Source organism: Aptenodytes forsteri, unplaced genomic scaffold (genome assembly GCF_000699145.1).
Source record: "Aptenodytes forsteri isolate BGI_AS27 unplaced genomic scaffold, ASM69914v1 Scaffold55, whole genome shotgun sequence".
NCBI lineage: Eukaryota > Metazoa > Chordata > Aves > Sphenisciformes > Spheniscidae > Aptenodytes > Aptenodytes forsteri.
The window spans coordinates 9,219,808-9,236,225 of record NW_008796063.1 but is presented as its reverse complement, the minus strand read 5'-3'; the positions used below and the strand labels follow the sequence as shown (position 1 = coordinate 9,236,225).

The 16,418-nt window shown below is 40.5% G+C and overlaps 1 protein-coding gene across 1 annotated transcript; it reads left to right on the top strand.

Moving 5' to 3' along the window:
- The first annotated feature begins 2,413 nt into the window (after positions 1 to 2,413).
- COPS3 (COP9 signalosome subunit 3) lies at positions 2,414 to 15,393 on the top strand. The gene is made up of 11 exons (XM_009286444.1): positions 2,414 to 2,543; positions 4,755 to 4,867; positions 4,970 to 5,019; positions 5,890 to 5,982; positions 6,700 to 6,879; positions 8,134 to 8,274; positions 9,438 to 9,611; positions 10,546 to 10,632; positions 10,976 to 11,089; positions 11,862 to 11,942; positions 12,202 to 15,393. The coding sequence occupies exons 1-11, from the start codon at positions 2,419 to 2,421 to the stop codon at positions 12,253 to 12,255; spliced, it is 1,212 nt and encodes a 403-aa protein (XP_009284719.1). The 5' UTR covers positions 2,414 to 2,418; the 3' UTR covers positions 12,256 to 15,393.
- The last annotated feature ends 1,025 nt before the right edge of the window (positions 15,394 to 16,418 follow it).

Below are 16,418 nucleotides of genomic sequence, written 5' to 3'. Positions count from 1 at the left end.
CTCCGGCGGGGCCCTTGCCGGGATGGAATTCAGGGCCCCCTCGCCGCACGCGGAGGCGGCCTCGGAGGGACCCCGGAGGGGTTCAGCCGCCGTTGGTTTGACAGGGCACGAGGGGCCGGCTGTGCCCTTCACAGTGCTCCTTGCTTCCTCTCCCAGGGCAGCGGCGAGGTAGTGCTTTTCGGTAGCGGAGGTCCCGCGGCGAGCGGAGCGGAGGCGGAGGCGCAGGAGGTAGTGGCAAAATCTGAGCCTTGAAAATCGGGGGGGGAGGAGCGGGCATCACGGGGACTTTAACTGGGATTATACAGCCCAGCCTGTCGCCTCACTGATGGGCGCGCTAGTTGTGGCATGTGTCTCTTAAAATGCATTTCAGAAGCGTTAGCTCCTGGGGACAAAGTAGAGCATGGACAGAGGAGTCCTGCCTTACCACGGAAGCATGCGGTAGGAGGCCTGCGACTGTACGCCAGGGTTGCCATAACCAAGCGTTCAGAAAGCGTTTTAATAACCGTAGTTAGAATTCCTTAGTTTCATTGCCAAACTCCTAATTTTCCTCTGTGCGGGCACAGTGTTTCTTAGTGGTTGAACTTTCTCTCTGTGTTGATGCTCCCTAAAATGTGTTCTGAGTGTTTCTCTGCAGGGGATGTTTGCTCCCTGGAACTGATCAAAAATTGATGCTTTCCTCTATGGCCCCAGGCTTTATCTCTGGCAGTTACTTTTGGGTGGAGCTCTCTTTCTTTGGTTTAACTTACTAAATACAGAGTATTTTTTACTGGGGATATCGGATACAGGAGACAAATTAAACCCGCAAGGTGCGGGTACAAACCAGATGGAAGATGGTTCTTCGTACGCGCGTAGTTTAGCTGGAGAACTTTTTATTACAAGGTTTTGTGGATGCAAAAGGTTCAAGGGGAGACTGGTTGACTTTATGGAAGTTCTCCCATTAGGAACGAGCCAGACAGACGTTCTCGGTGAGAAAGTAAATCCAGACACCAGACAGGCTGCTGGAGGCTACGAGAGCGCGCAGGAGAAGTCTGTGTACTTTGTGGTGGTGTTGGTTTCTGGTTATCAGCATTTGGCTGCATGGGAGGTGACATAAATGGACGTTTAGTTGGGCCTGGTGTGGGTATTTCTACTTGCGTTGTTCAGCGTGTGTTTGTGGGTAGAGGGTTGTCTGGGTGGTTTTTTGCTTTGCTTTTTAGGGGGATGCTAGATGATAGCTGTAGAATGGGTGGATTTCTCTACTAGGGAGGACGACAGAACTAAGGTTTTGCAATGCTTGAATCAAAGCGCGGAGCGTTTTACAAGCCCTGTTCCTTTCCATGCTTATGCCTGGAGTTTTAATTCCGTATGGAGAGCGCTGTTTTGGGGATGGGTTTCTGGAGTTCCTGGGCTCTGGTTCCACGTTTGGAACTTTTGATCACTCTGTTACTTTGAAGCTAGCGTTTCATTGCTAGGGCTTCCCAGGATTTCTTTTTCAAGGGAAAAGGCCAGAGAGTTGAGAATAGTGTTAATCTCTATGAATGGAGCCGCTATTCCTCATTTTATGAAGATTTTTGTAAGGGTGAGAGAACCTCTGTTTTTTTCTCTCTAACCTGCAAGGATCAAACATTGAAACAATACTCTACTTCAGAAAGGCGTAGTTTTAATTAAGTAATTGCGGGGAGAAGACTTTGAAAGCAGTTCATGCTAATCAGTCTGCTTTCTTTGTAAGGTTTTTTTTGGGCTTACCGTACCTTCATAGTTCAAAATAGTTGCCTTTCCTGCTGTGTTCATAGCTCACAATGAGTAGAATAACATTGTAGTTCTAATTATACAAAGTAAATTTAAGAACAGATTTTAAAATGCTATTATTGTTGATACTTAGCTGTAATTTTAATGTCTACTTCAAAAAAATGCTTATGAGCAGACCTGAAAAGTGGATAGGGCACTTGAGAAGCAGCAAGGAACAGGCTTGGGATTTTTTTTTTTAGAAAGGGGAGGAAGCTATTTTTTTCTCCCCCTTATAACACCTACAAGGCACAAGTGCAGATAAACTATATCCACATGAGGCGAAATTTTGTATCACGGTACATTGGTCAAAGTTTTAGAGACTTGACTTAGGTGCTCTTGGCGTTGATACGAGACCCTGAAGCCCCCTCTCTAGTGAGGCGAGCTGGTGCTGCTTTTCGTGTTGTGTTTGTGTTCTGAGGGCTTCCTTTGCAATCCCAAAGGCCAGAAGCTTAGCTGTCACCTTATAAAAGACATACAGTGGGTACCTCGCTTGCTGAAAACTAATGCTTATCGTATTACAGAAAAGTAAATTCTCTGTGTGATGCTACTTTTTCTACAGGTTTTATAGGGCAGCAAGGTGTAACGAAGTAAGGGAATGCACGAGTGTTCTCTAATTAGAGTTTGACAACGATGTTTTGTATTTCAGGGCAAATGACCCAGCTTTGTGAACTGATCAATAAAAGCGGAGAACTACTAGCAAAAAATCTTTCCCATCTGGATACAGTGCTTGGTGCCCTGGATGTGCAGGAACACTCGTTAGGCGTTCTTGCTGTCTTGTAAGTGTTGCTTTCTTTTAATTAAAATATCTTAATATTAAAACTTCAGGCAACATACTGAATTGTCCACCAAATGTTTTTCTTTTGGACATAGGTGTTTTCAGTCTGCATTTCTTAGAATGGTGCTTCGTTTCCTTCGGTGATGCACATTTTATTAATAAAAATACCAAGGCAAATTTGTGTTTTCAAAAGAAAAAACCTCTGGAGCTTGTAAATGCCTTTACTGTCAAATGGTAACACTGGGGGTTTGTTTTCCTTAAGGCTGTATCCATTTCTCTTGTTTATGCCTTTGTAAGTATTTTTCCATACATGTTCAGCAAAAAGGTGTAAACCAAACTTTTAAAACTCGATTGGCAGGGCATTAGTGCGCTGAACTGTAAGCATGAAGCAACGTGCTTATTTTTTTTTTTGCCAGTGAAGCATGGGTTCTTATCATAGTTCTTCAGTATTTGTCTCTGGACCACATTGAGGCTCTTGCTGCTCTCTGTAGTGTAAGACAATACTTGAATTGTCTTGGTGATGCTGAGGTAAGGTAAGGATATTTGGCCCTGAAGCTCAAACTATTGTTTCTAGCTGTACCTAACCGCAAGCGAAACGTCTACAGGTTCCACTATTATTTTAAAGTTCACTTTTAAAGGAAAGACCAGAGTTCTAGTACTTGTTCTACTACCCTTTTGAAACAAAATGACTGTAATACATGGAGATAATGCACTTAATATTACAATTCATTAGCATCTTGTAAAAATGCATTATGGAATTTACAAAAAACAGGGCATCAGTACTGCATTAGCGGAAGAATCATATCATGGGGTACATGAAAACAGTCATTCAAACAGGTGGAGGAAGGAAGATAACTTTATAAGAAATAATATGTAAACCGTGTTATTTGAAGAGATGGCATCAGTGGAGTATATGGTAAAGTTCTGGCTGAAACTGTGGCGTGGCAAACTCCCACGCTGGTAGAATAAGACTCTCTGAAGAGACAGGGAAGGGGTGGCAGCACGTAACCTGGACAGCCATAAGCCTTGTGGGGAAGAACAGTCCATGATCTAGGTAGGTTTGAACTGCATATTACAGTGTGTAGCAACTGAAGTATGGGCAGGGTTGGGTACCTTCCAACAGCATTGCTACAAGAAGGACATCGAGGTGCTGGAGCGTGTCCAGAGAAGGGCAACGAGGCTGGTGAGGGGTCTGGAGAACAAGTCTGATGAGGAGCGGCTGAGGGCACTGGGGTTGTTTAGCCTGGAGAAAAGGAGGCTGAGGGGAGACCTCATCGCTCTCTACAACTACCTGACAGGAGGTTGTAGCGAGGTGGGGTCGGTCTCTTCTCCCAAGTAACAAGCGATAGGACGAGAGGAAATGGCCTCAAGTTGCGCCAGGGGAGGTTTAGATTGGACGTGAGGAAAAATGTCTTTACTGAAAGAGTGGTGAAACATTGGAACAGGCTGCCCAGGGAAGTGGTGGAGTCCCCATCCCTGGAGGTATTTAAAAGACTAGTAGATGAGGCGCTTAGGGACATGGTTTAGTGGACATGGTGGTGTTGGGTCGACGGTTGGACTCGATGATCTTGGAGGTCTTTTCCAACCTCAATGATTCTATGATTAAACAGAGGTGTTTTTCTGTATGTTTTTGTGACATCTGTAGGATGCGTAGCTGGAGTTTTCATTGCCCTCAGATGAGCATATTCATAGTTCATCTTACAGAAGCAGCAGTGTGCAAGGCTACAGCCTACAGGGTGCTAAGGAACCACCAGAGATGGAGGGAAACTGGAAGTGAAGAGAAAGAGCTCCTAGCAAGAGATATACATCTCATAATTTAATAGTTGAGAAATCTTGAGCACATTCAAGCAGGAGATGGCTGCAGGATAGGCAAAAGCATCCAGAGAAGTTGTGTGGCTGAGTGTTACAGTTCATCATCGTTAGCCAGTGTTTCTATTATGATTGTAACTATTGTACCAGATAAAGTGATCTTTGTTCCCATAGTTTGTTCTAAATTGTAGTTTGCACTAGATTGAGAATGGGGGTGCGCACGGAAAGCGTATTTTCAAATGTTGTGTAGCTCCTGGGGAAATTGCACGCCATCTGTCATAAACACTTTGGGCTTGTTCGCAAGCATCTACATGCATCTGCAGAGTCATAGCGATGAAGGTGAAGCTTTTTTATTAATCTCCAAATGTTAAGTGTTAAACCTTTTTTGTTGTTTTTATTTTAGGTTTGTGAAGTTTTCTATGCCCAGCATCCCTGACTTCGAAACATTATTCTCACAGGTGCAGCTTTTTATCAGCACTTGTAATGGGGAACACATTAGATATGCAACAGACACTTGTAAGTTAAGCTTACTTTCGGACTTTATATATTTTTTGATAGTTTGATATTACTGATTTTTCACTGTGTTGGGTTTTTTGTTTGTTTTTTTGCTGTATTTAGTTGCTGGCCTGTGCCACCAGTTAACAAATGCCCTTGTGGAGAGAAAACAGGTGAGCAAATATCTAGTACAAATAAGCTACCTACATATCCAAGCTCTTGAAGGGGATGTTACCAGCCTCTTACTCACTTCATAAAGATTTGCCACTAACTTCATGTTAAGTATTTTTGTGCAGCTCCTTACTTGTTAAGTTTACTGAGAGGTAATGAACCTAAACCAAGATTTTAAGGTTTCTTTAAGGAAAATGTAAGGAAGATAACTTTTTCTTTAGGAGAGTCACCTAAAAAAGTGCTGTCACACACAAACTAGGAAATCTGTAGTACCAAGAATGTTCTTCAGACAAGTGTGCGTGAGTAGGAGAGCGCTGCAAAAGTTATTAGCGCTGGTGAGTCAGTGACACTAGTTTCAGTGTTACTCTCACCAGTGTTATATAATGTTTTTAATGAAATGCCTTACTGTAAAGGGAACTTGATTAAGAAATATTTGACCAATGTTTTTGTTGCTAAGATACTGATTTTTTTTCAGGCCATTTTAGTTAAATCTAGCCTGAAGTAGAAGTAGAGATCAAGTCTGGTCTAAGTGGACTAAAGCGAGAGCCTTGCCTTTGCTATTTGGTGGGAGTTTAGATGGCGTCATGGAGTCAAAAGGTTTTGTTATTGATACAAATTACTGTATTCCTGATGCGGTTGGCTTTGTGGAGCAGAACTGATGACTTTATTTAGTTTATCAGGAGAAGTTGTATAGCCAAGGTTAATTTTATTTTCTGAGAGACTGCAGTATCCTACAAAAAGGGAACCTCACGTTAACCATTACTTAATGGAACCTGTCAATTAGTGTTATTTTTCATTTGTAAGTGTCAACATAAGATCCAATGTGCTGCCATCTATGAGAAATTATCTGAAAGAGATGTAATTTCTGACAGCCCCTGCGAGGAATTAGCATTCTCAGACAAGCCATAGACAAGATGCAGATGAACACAAACCAGCTGACCTCAATACACGCAGATCTCTGCCAGGTAAGGGGAGCGTGAGGGCTTTTTATGAGAGTAAAGGCTTATAAAATACCTATAACCCTTTGAGGAAATGCATGTTCACATATTGCAATGTAAAAATGGCTTTTAACTGTGGTTTTTTTTCCAGTAATAAATAATATGATATACTGAAATAAAATCCCCTTCTATTAATTTTAAATGTTCAGCGCATGTCCCCAGGTCTTTGGTTTTGTTGATGACTTCTGAAAGTCCTTTGACATCCCTTCCCTCTGGGCTGAAAGTCACACACAGCTTGTCTTAGGTGGTATAAGTGTAATCTCCAGATACTGTTTGCTCAAGTTTGACAAAAGGCATGTTTGTCTTGGTATCTTTGGCCTGGATTTCCACTTCTGTCTCATTCTTGGCTCCTGGGATTTAGGGTTGGACAGGAATGTTTAGTGCAATATTTAGTGCTGCCAGCACGGTAGTCTGGAAGGCCTGGAGTTTCAAGCAGCTTTGTCAGTCTAATTTCTTTAGTATTCAGATAACTTATAACAGTTCACAGTCTGTGTTAAGGGTTTTCCAAATACCATGATGCAACAAATAATCTGTGTTGCAGCACTACTGATGTGCACTGTTTTTTCACTCTTGGAGGAGTGAGATTTATTAAATAGTACTAGATGAATTTAGTTTCAACTTCTTCCTCATGGAAATTTGAATGGAAATGGCTAATTTATGAAAACTTGATTTATTTTCTTGTAGCTCTGTTTGTTAGCAAAATGCTTTAAACCTGCCCTCCCGTATCTAGATGTGGACATGATGGATATTTGTAAAGAGAATGGGGCATATGATGCGAAGCACTTTTTATGTTACTACTACTATGGTGGGATGATATACACTGGGCTAAAGAACTTTGAAAGAGCACTCTACTTTTATGAACAGGTAACTTTAAATAAAATGGTAAGTCTAAAGCGCGATCAATTGAAAGGCAAAAGTAGCATGTGTAGTAGGGCTGAGAGAACATAGCATCTCTGAATTGCCACCAAGGGTAGCAATAAAAGCCGTGAACCTAACAAAGTACAAGCAGTCTCCAGTTATTTTCATTCTTAAGGATATAATTCTACTAACAGATCTATACTGCTCTTCATCATTCACGTAGGTTTTGGTTTAGCACAGGTGTTCATCATAGTAATACATAAAAACTGATTTGGGTTAGTGTTCACTATGAGTTCTTTTATGAAAGGTACAGCCTGAGTGGTACTCTTCAGCGTAGAAAGTGAAGTAGCAAGCAAACTGTCTTTAGAGGTGTTTTCCTTTTAAGAAGGTCTCTTACAGCCAAGTAACTATTGCACCATAAAACTATGCGACTCAAAGGTTGATGTTAAATTTATCTCACTGTAAATATTTTTCAGATGCCTGCTTATTACTGCTAGCATAGAAACAGTTCACAGGCTGACATTCAGAATTGTCTATTCTTAAATAAAAAGTAGTCCAGCGGTTTTGCTAAGACCTTTGCTAATTTTATGAGGGGAGTTACACTTCAAGGCTGTTACGATATTTGCTGCTTTTACTTTCTCTGTGAAAGAAGAGAAAATCGCAAAATTGGGAAAACTTTGTGTGCGTGAGAGAGGGAAACACTGTCAAACGTGCAAAATAAACTGGTGCAGCATTTTTCTTTTCGGTAAACAAGGGTCAGCTCTTGAGTAGCTAGCAGTATGATAGTAAAGTAAAATCCCTCTTCCCTATTCTGCAGACCTCTTTCAGCATACTTAAATATGAGATCTGATGACGCAATAGCTTTGTAAAACCTCTTTAAGAACCTATGTAAATCCAGGTTCTACAGGAACTGTATAATCATTCCTGGTAACAAGTAGCTACAGGTGATTTCTAGTACAACTTTAGGTATATAGCAAGGAAAGAAGTTTTGATTTGATCTTAACAGGGTTATTTTAAGGTAGGCATCACTGTAACGTGATATGTTTTGAGTAGCTTATTTACTTTTTTAGGACACTTTTGGATAATTAATTTTGACAGAAGTTAGTTAAGCTTTAATGCTCAGAGGTGAATTTCATATGTCATTGTATCCTTTCTGCATGCAGCTTGAAACTGAGATTTTTTTTTTTTAAATGCAGTAGCTACCAGGATCTACCAGTAAGTATACTAAATTTCTATTCCATTTCTTTCTTTCTTGCTTAGGCAATAACTACTCCAGCCATGGCAGTCAGTCATATTATGTTGGAATCATATAAAAAGTATATTCTAGTTTCTTTGATACTACTTGGCAAAGTTCAGCAGCTACCAAAATACACTTCCCAGATAGTTGGTAGATTCATTAAGGTAAGTCTTGCGAATACAGTTAAATAATAGAACAACAAATCTGAATTTGTAAATGATTTTTTTTCTACCCTCATCTGATGGTACTGTTTAACATTGCGGATCATGGGAAATAATGCACAACGTGCCAGAGTACGACCTCTTGCTGCCTTTCTGGTGTACGATAGCTAAAGATTGCCTGGCAACTTCTACGTCTATTACAAACAAACTGTATTGTTCGTATTGGCGATACAGGTTTTTAAACTTAAATTTGGAAAAACTTCAGGGCTGAATAGTACTTACCAATATTCTCTTCACTGATACTGCACATCCCTTGATGGCATTTTACATTAGAACTCAAGACTCGGATTTCACTTGGCTTTCAATATGCAGTGTCCTTGTAAAAACATTCAACCTGTAACTTCATCTAGTTGAAGTACGAAATGCTAAATAGTTTATTCCAAAACTCCAGCTTTATAAAGAATAAAAGCTTCTGAAAAAGCTGCATGTTTGGAGTCTGTAAGCATTCTGATTAGGAGGTGTAGGGTGGGAGACAAAACTGCTAGTGAGAGTTCTGATCCTAAGTAAATAACACACTTTTAAAAATTAGATAGTTCTTATTTAACACTGAGTTTGTTGATTTGTGACCAAAATTTTAAAGAGTTCCAAAAATCTTCTTCTAACTTCAGATACTAATAAGCAAGCTCAAACAAGTGCCATTTTAAAGTAATTTAGGTGAACTAGTCTTCACCCTTTGATTCTCTGTTGTCCATGCTGTGATGCATTGTGGTCAAGGATGACACTGTCTTAGAGGGCAGAACAAATATAATGGATGGGCAGTGACTAGTCAATATGCTACTTACCTTGAGTTCAGCTTACTTCATGTACTGGTCAGCTAATGGACTTTTTCTTGCTCTCCCGTAACTGGAACTGTCATACAGAGGTCCTTGAATGATGTTTACTAAATCTTATATTGCAGTGATACAGATTCAGTGTATGAGGATCTGTTGTTGCTGTAAAGTCATGTATGGGCATCGCAGGGCATCACGTAATTTTTGAGATGCTTGAGCTACTTAAATTTACTTTTATGCCTGCATGGCTTCTAATGTTGAAGTAGTGAATAGATTTTTGTGAGGCTGGTTGAACACCGTGTTCTTCAAGAAGGGTTCTCATTTTTCTAATTGCAGCCCCTTAGCAATGCTTACCATGAATTAGCGCAAGTTTATTCAACCAATAAACCCTCGGAGCTTCGGAATCTGGTGAACAAACACAGTGAAACATTCACAAGGGATAACAATATGGGGCTGGTTAAGCAATGCTTATCATCTCTCTACAAAAAGAATATTCAGAGGCTAACCAAGGTAAGATGTAGGGGGCTTGTTTTGCTGAGAAATTGTGGTTAGTTTTTCTCAAAGAGTGTATCTCTGAACTGAATTCAATTCAGAGCAAAATGGTAATGCAGTAACGTCACGGAGAAATGACTAAAACTGAGATTTGTGTGTCTGAAACAAATGGGACCGAAATGCTCTACATAGACAGACATACTGAATCACCTTTTAAATAATGCATAAGCAGCCAACTGAATTGGTTTTCTATCAGAGGGGTTTGCCCATGTGATTTTCATACATAATCAAAGAAGTTGTGAGTGCTGCTACCAAATGACCTTCATCTCTGTTTGAAAAATAGGAAACCTGAACTTTACAGGTTACTTCATTAGAGAAGAGTGAGTGAGTGAGACAGATAGGTTACTTCATTAGAGAAGAGTGAGTGAGACAGACTTTTGGAAGTGTCTGAAGTAAAAGGAAAAACAGAAGCAGTGGAGTGATGTGCTCCTTCAGCTGAGAGATCAGATTAATCCTTAAAGATGATCAGGGGAAAGGTCCGTGTCCCCCCCCCCAAGCTCAAATGATGTTTGTTGCAGTAGAACTAACCTCAGAAGTAATGCAATACACGCATCTCTTGAAGGAAGTTCAAGGGATGGGCAGTCACCTTATTCATGTAGAAAGGTGAGGGAGGAGGTTGGCCGTGGTCAGGACTGTGTCTGGGGTAAAAAGGGACTGCAGAAATGGAGTAATGGCTCCATTAGTTCTACTGCGCGTGTGTGCAGACCAAACAAATTGGTATCTTTGGAGGAAGAACTGACTCTGCTCTCACGGTGTTTTTATAAGTAATAACTATGTGATCCACTTGTTTCTTCCCATCGGGCTTCAAAGTAAGATTGCATAGGCCATGAAGGATTGATAGGGAAAGTTCTTAGTGTCTAGTTTTCACCATTTAATACTTTCTAAATTTCAGACATTTTTAACATTGTCATTACAAGACATGGCAAGTCGAGTGCAGTTGTCAGGGCCCCAAGAAGCAGAAAAGTACGTCCTCCACATGGTAAGAGTCGTTACCTGGCTAAACTATCCTAATTTAAAAACTGATCCAATTTAAGACTCTCTTAAGTGTTTGGATTGGCAGTGCATGTTCTGAATGGCTGAAGAATGGTTCTTTTTCAGGGTGAAGGAAATACTGTCAGTCTGCTGTGGTGTTTAGACTGTTCTCAAAAAATCTTAAAGGATATTCTCCGCCTAAGAGAAGGCATGCATCATTTGTCTTTGGGAAGCTGTTGGGAAATAAAAAGCAAACAAGTTAAAGATGATTCCACAAGGAGTCCATGTGTTGTAGTTACCTGAAATTCTGTTCTTTGTGATACCTTACATTAAACCCTCTCTCATTTCAGATAGAAGATGGTGAAATCTTTGCAAGTATTAATCAGAAAGATGGTATGGTCTGTTTCCATGATAATCCTGAAAAATATAACAATCCAGCTATGCTTCATAACATTGATCAGGAGGTAAATCTTTAAGATACTAACTGCTTTTGGAATTCCTACTGCAGAGCCTTAGTCTGTAATCAGAGAGCTGCTGGGAGAAGCCGGTGTGGGTAACTTACATGTAGAGATTGAGGAATCATTATTGAGATTGAGGAATCATTATTGAGATTGAGGAATCATTATTGAGATTGAGGAATCATTATTGAGATTGAGGAATCATTATTGAGATTGAGGAATCATTATTGAGATTGAGGAATCATTATTGAGATTGAGGAATCATTATTCGATTATTTCACAGTACTAGTATTTAAAGGTTTTAGATTGATAGTCAATTACTGTCAATGCGTTCCCTGTTGTATCTTCTGTACAGCTTGAGATGTTTCAGTAGACTGACTGCTTGATTGTACAGCTTGAGATGTTTCAGTAGACTGAAACATCAGTTGGTGATGTGAAGTTCCTTGAACTGACTGGATTAGAAAGATTGTTTTTAGAGTTTTAGACTTCAAGGATCGCTTCCACTGGATGTCGATAACTTGCCTGTAGGTTGAGGTGGTTGACCTGCATGGGACTGTCTGTCAGTGGCCTTAAAAAGGATTGTTAGGAAGATATGGATCAAAATAAGGGAACAAAAAATTGGTCTGACACTTTTGTTTGGGAGATGAGGGATGAGCACTTTGACACGGAGTTTTTGTGATGGCAAAAGTTATTGGTTCTACATAGCACAGCCATGAAATGTATTGAAGGTCACGTTCAAGCTGGACAAAGTAATCAACTTTATATATATTTTTTTAAGATGCTGAAATGTATAGAGCTTGATGAACGACTGAAAGCCATGGATCAAGAGATCACTGTGAACCCTCAGTTTGTGCAGAAGGTAATTTAGTGTCTTGTAAGAGACTCAGTGCAGTGAGTATGTGTTGCATTGAATGTCAGTATTTACAGTGTTAATAATTACGTATTTTTAGTAATGATAATAATAGTATGTGCATAAACATCATGCTTTAAAACAAAAAGGAAGGGCATGTTATTTCATATGCGCTTTATTTTCCTACCTGTTAACTTCAAAGAACTGTCTGTCTCAAAGGTAAACCTTCAGACCTGTTTTTGAAAAGGAATAACTCTCTCCCTTCCAGAGTATGGGCTCTCAAGAAGATGACTCAGGGACCAAACCATCCAGTTATTCCTGAAATTCGTGTTGCTCACCACTCCGCTTTCAAGTAAAAGCTTATGAAAGAATCACGCCTGGAATAGGGCATTGAGGAGTTCCACGAAGGGAGCAGAGAGAACTGAGCTTTGCTTTTCACCTGGACATTAAGAAAATAAAAGAACACCCTCTCAGTACTGTACAATATCAGAAATATTCTCTGCAAAGAAAAAGGAAATCTCAAAAGAAACTTAAGTCTGTTGTGGATTTATTTATCTTCAGATTAACATCGTTAATGCATTAAATAATCTACCTTTTGTTTTAAAGGGTTTGAATGTTGCTGTGTTTCTGTAGCAGTCCTTTTTTCTCTTCTGCAAAAAAAAAAAGTGTTATTCAGGGAAGAATACAAACTAGTGTTGGTTCACTTACAAGATAATTACTGGTTCATTATTCTGTATTTAAAGTTGGCTCAAAGTGCAGATTTATCATATGTATGGTGGGGGGAGAGGGGTGGAGTTTAAGTAAATTCTCTACATTATAATTTGCATATGCCCAATGTAGCTGGCTGCTGTCTATTAAATGAAATAAGAACTGTGCTCTTCCCAAAAGGGTGAGCACAGGAACGAGTCCTTGTAAGGCGGTTTTGCTGAAAAGCAGAAATCACTATAGGGAATCCATACATGACAGCTATTTATGATTTTAAATTCCTGGTACAAAATATCTCCTAATAATGTTTACTCTTAGATCAAATTTATTAGACCTAAACAAAAGGATATTTGGGAGACCGTGGTGTTCTGGAGGATGCTGGATGTGAAGGTGTTGACACCGAAAGCAATTTAAATTTTTGCTCCTATACAATTGGCATGAAGGTATTCAACAGGCTAGTACTTTCCTGTGGTGGAAATAAGTATAAGTGAAGGCGATGCTATAGATCTTTGTTTCCAAAGAAAGTAATTCTACATGGAACACAGAATTCTATACAGCTCTCAAAATGCAGGATTTTATTTGGAGATAACATGCTGGAATGCTATCTGGTTTTTAATTCACTATTTTAAACATAAAAACTTTGTTGTTGGATTCTTTTAAGTGCTTCACCCCTTAAATCAATGGGCTCTTTAATTTTTCTGTAGCTCTCATGTATCTGATGATTCTCACTGTTAAAACACCTTTGAAACACTTCATGTCAGTGCAAATCTCCTCCTATCAGGCATAAATAAACCTGTCATCAAGTCAGAATGCGAGAAGCTCAGCATCCAGTGCTTCCTACCTAAACGCCTGACTAGGAGCTGCTTGCTACTGCTAACCTGCCAGCTTTTTTTCAGGAGCCTGAGTGAGAGCTAAGCCTTTCTGGCTCTTGCTGTGTGAAGCTTGTATGTATTGAGGTCACCCGTTGTGGAAAACACTCCATTTGTGCTTCCAGTGCTGATACAGAACTGTTGGGGTTTTCATTTAACTCGTGTCTTAATTGTAGCAGAGCCTCTGTGACAGCAGTATGCTTTCTAGTAGAAGAGAAATGCCCCCAGGTTGTTCTCTAGGTGATGAATGACGTTTTTAGAAGTATAAAATAGCAGTTTAGTATTGAACACAGCATAGGTCCATAGTGTTAGTAGCTCACCATTGAGTACTTGTGCTTCCTATCATACAGACTTCCATATTTGAAGGCAACTTTTCAACCTCGGGGTTTTTTTTTTCCCCATAACTTGCCTTACCAGTCTTGTAATTAAAAAAACCTTCAAAAATCATAAATATCTTTTCCTAGTTAATCCTGCAGCGATTTCAATGCTGAACATGCTTACGCCATTTTCTTCTCTGGTACTGTGGCAGTGTTAAATTAGTAGATTAGTAATGCTGTGGGCTGGGTTGTCAAAGCGTTTACAACCATGTGTGGTAGTCATGAAGTACCGCAAACGACTAACGTACGAAAATGTGGATGGCTCGCCTTTCGTTGCCAGGGAGAGAATGTATGCAGGATGCTTTCACGAAGTTGGAGAAGAACCAGAAATGCCCACTTCGCAGTGGCTGAGCTCTTATACCGCTAGTTCCTATTAGCGAGCGTGGACTTAACCTGCTGAGAGCAGCAGGACGGCTTTCTATCTGTGGAATTGGAAGCAAATTAATACATGCAGCTGGCAAATAGCAGCTACGTTTTCTCTTCTTTTTCGCCTCAAGTAGATAAAATAAATCCACGCTCGCATCAAAAGGATGGTAGAAATAGCTGTGTAATAGTTTCAAATGATATATTGCGCTATTTTTCTTAATCTGATTTTTAAGAGGGCAAATGCTTTTAAAGTTGAGACCTGCTAAGGTTCCTTTTCTGACATGGATAGTTGTGCTGTTAAACTCCGATCGCTGCTGAAAATTCAAAGTCAGGTCCCACCTGTAGAATCGGTAGATAAAGCATTCACCGAAAGTGCTTCAGGGAAGGGCTTTCAAGTAATAGTTTGATAAACGCATATGGTCTGGCATCTGCATGTCTTGAGATACTGTTGAAATTAAGTCAGATTTTTAATGAAGTAGCTCCTTCAAGTCTTGGAACTAATCGCATGGGCTGTGGTCAGCTGAGACGCTTTGAGAGCACTTGAGCTTTCTGGTTTTAATTTGTATTTATTGCAGGGAAGGACTTTTGATCAAATATAAGAACATTGCGTGCTACGCTCCTCCAGACTTAGACTCTCAGAGGTCCTGTGGCTGGTTCTTGCCATCATGCATGGCCACAAGATGTGTTCACAAAATACTGAGTGCATGCTTTGATACCGAACTCCTGTTTTCATGCATCTTAATTAGCGAAGATATAAAATGCGGTTCCGAAGGTAGCATTAAACATGCAACTACACTTCTTAGCCACAGGAGGGGTCTCTAGTTCAGTTATTAGTAGCAGGTAATAAAATGTTTCTAAAAAGAAATGGTTAGAAGCTGTTTGTGCCACTGAGGAGCCCCAGTTAGTGACCTCTGCTCACACACCTGTAGCGCTGCTATTGCGCCACATGCTTTTGCGTAACTCCAGCTGCCTCCTCCTATGCGACTTCCCTTCTCTATTCTGCAGTACAACCGCCACCCGTTGTATGTGTTGTCACAGGCGATCTGTATAACCTAGGAAATGTTTTCTGCATGGCCAAACTGGCTGAGGAGGTTAGTCCTGAGAAGTTTAAATGTACTGTTGGAAAATAAAGATAACAAACGAGTCGGTCTTCTTAGTTTGTCTTAAATGAGATAGTAGGTGTTTCGTATTTGGCTTTTCCTTAGGTTTTTTTTTTGGGGGGGGGTGTATTTGGCTTTTCCTTAGGTTTTTTTTTTTGGGGGGGTCTTTTGTTCTTGTCGCTTCTCAGGACGTGATTCTGGCTGACTGGCAGGAGGCTGCTAGTTGTCAGCTGCGTGTGGCAGCGCCCTCTGCTCAGGAGTTGTTCAAGCTCTGCTGGTGGCCCCTCGGAGCTCTCCTGAGCTATCTCGAGTAGAAACAGTAGTTCTTTTTGTGCAAACTGCGCGTCTTCCTTGGGAAGTGCTGCTACAGGTCCTTGTCCGAGATGGGCTCCAGGATTAGATGGGCTTTGGATCAGACGCTTCTGTTCATATCTGATCTTCGTGTTACAATAACCATCCGTCTCACTGATCATCTGAGTATTGTTTTCTTCAGAGGCGTAATTATTAGACCATGCCTGGCTGCTTGGATGCAGAGACATACGTTGTAGTGGTGATAGCTGCGCTTTCTTGGGATTTAAGTACAAGCTTTACTCAGCCGAATGGTCTATGCTGTTACCTTGTGGAAGACTTACTGCTTTTGTTCAGACTCGGGTATTTAAAACTCTATAGGGGTCAATTCCAACGTAAAGGGAAGGGGGGGCGGAATCCAGCGCTTTTAATATTTTGAAGCCTGAAAGGATTAACAGTTCACCTGGAATTTGGTTATCTTTCCATCATAGTTTTCCAGAGATAAATAATCCCCTACTAAAACTCGATACCCTGAAGAGAATCTGGAGCAGTTTAATGGAGAGAGGATCTGTACGGAGGAGCCTAGAACAGGCTTGTTTAACTCGAGTGTCTGCCCAGTTCTAACCTGGGCTTTACCCGTGTAAACATCTTCCTGGAACTGCTTTATAAAGGGAGTGGGAAAAGATATTACTTCGTGGAAGCCTCCATCAGCCCTCATCTTATATTCCAAGAGGTTTAAGGCATTTACAACACACGACGGGAACTGCCAGTGCTTGTACT

What these genes read in the sequence shown, in the direction of transcription:
- COPS3 (XM_009286444.1), top strand. Translation starts at nt 2,419, where the DNA reads ATGACCCAGCTTTGTGAACTGATCAATAAAAGCGGAGAACTACTAGCA. An exon ending in TACACGCAGATCTCTGCCAG is followed by an intron (nt 5,983 to 6,699) that starts GTAAGGGGAGCG and finishes ATTTTCTTGTAG; the next exon opens with CTCTGTTTGTTAGCAAAATG. An exon ending in TTCATAACATTGATCAGGAG is followed by an intron (nt 11,090 to 11,861) that starts GTAAATCTTTAA and finishes TATTTTTTTAAG; the next exon opens with ATGCTGAAATGTATAGAGCT.